Source organism: Myotis davidii, unplaced genomic scaffold (genome assembly GCF_000327345.1).
Source record: "Myotis davidii unplaced genomic scaffold, ASM32734v1 scaffold524, whole genome shotgun sequence".
Taxonomy (NCBI): Eukaryota; Metazoa; Chordata; class Mammalia; order Chiroptera; family Vespertilionidae; genus Myotis; species Myotis davidii.
Genome location: NW_006299263.1, coordinates 1,075,533 through 1,076,498, shown reverse-complemented (window position 1 = coordinate 1,076,498; position 966 = coordinate 1,075,533). Strand labels below are relative to the sequence as shown.

Here is a 966-nt window from a genome sequence, read left to right as displayed (position 1 = left end):
GCACCGAGGGGCTGCGGGTGGGCAGGAGCCCCAGGAACCCCCAGGACCCCAAGTCCTGGGCCAGCTGAGCCCGCGCCGTGGACTCTGACAGCGCGGACAGCCCGCCGGGGAGCTGGAGCCGAGGCCGCCTCACCTCACACCCTTCCCGGGGAGCAGGCAGTGAAGGCTTTTCGCACGATGCAGGGCTGGTGGCCTCCGTTTCTCCCAGGACTCAGACGGAGGAGGAGGGGGCTGTCCTCAGGGCGGCGGGTGGGAGGTTCTAGTGCCCAGAGTGGCCCTGGCTTGTGGGGAGGGGCCGCCCTCAGTCCCCTGGTGGCGGGCTCTTCCCACCTGGGGCTGCTGCTGTTTCTCTGTTCTGGCAACACCATTAACCTCTTAACTGAAAGAATAACTAGTGCCTTTCCCTCTGCAGAGGCAGGGGCACCCTCCTCCTGATCCCCCCCAATGCTGGCTTGTCCCTCAGGCTCCTGGCCGCCCCCCCTTCTCCCCCCTCCGCAGACATCCCCGCACCAAGTACCACCCGAGGTGCCTGGTCGCCTCCTGCGCTTCTGGGCCCAGGTCCCCGCCGACCCCGAGACGCCCACCTTCCCTGGTCCTCCCACAGGGTTTCTTGGTCTCTCTGTGGGGCGTTAGCATCTTCACACCTGGGAAGTTTTCTCTTTTCCATTTATCCCCTTAACAGAGCGTCTGGAATATATTTATTTATATTTATTTTTCAAAATCCGAAATTATTCGCGAATCACAATCGACTGCCCAGGTGCGAGTGTCCGGGCCCTGCCCTGCGTGTCGGCCCGTCCTCGCGTTCCTCTAACAAAGACACAAGTGGCCTTGCCCCGAGACCCGGAGAACTGTGTGCTGCTGCCTCAGTGACAGCGTCCGCCAAGGCGTCCCGACCGCATTTGCTGCAATTCTGGTTTCTGGGAAGGGCCCCGGACCAGTTTAACTTCGAGGCAGTTCGATACCCCA

General features: G+C 62.3%; 1 protein-coding gene across 1 annotated transcript in view; it reads left to right on the top strand.

The window, feature by feature from the left end:
• The window catches only part of KIF13B (kinesin family member 13B), a 176,153-nt gene extending 175,520 nt beyond the window's left edge, over window positions 1-633 (top strand). The window contains exon 40 of the mRNA XM_015571149.1: window positions 499-633. Coding sequence (XP_015426635.1) covers window positions 499-633 — 135 coding nt within the window. The remainder of the gene's footprint in view (window positions 1-498) is intronic.
• Window positions 634-966: the final 333 nt, after the last annotated feature.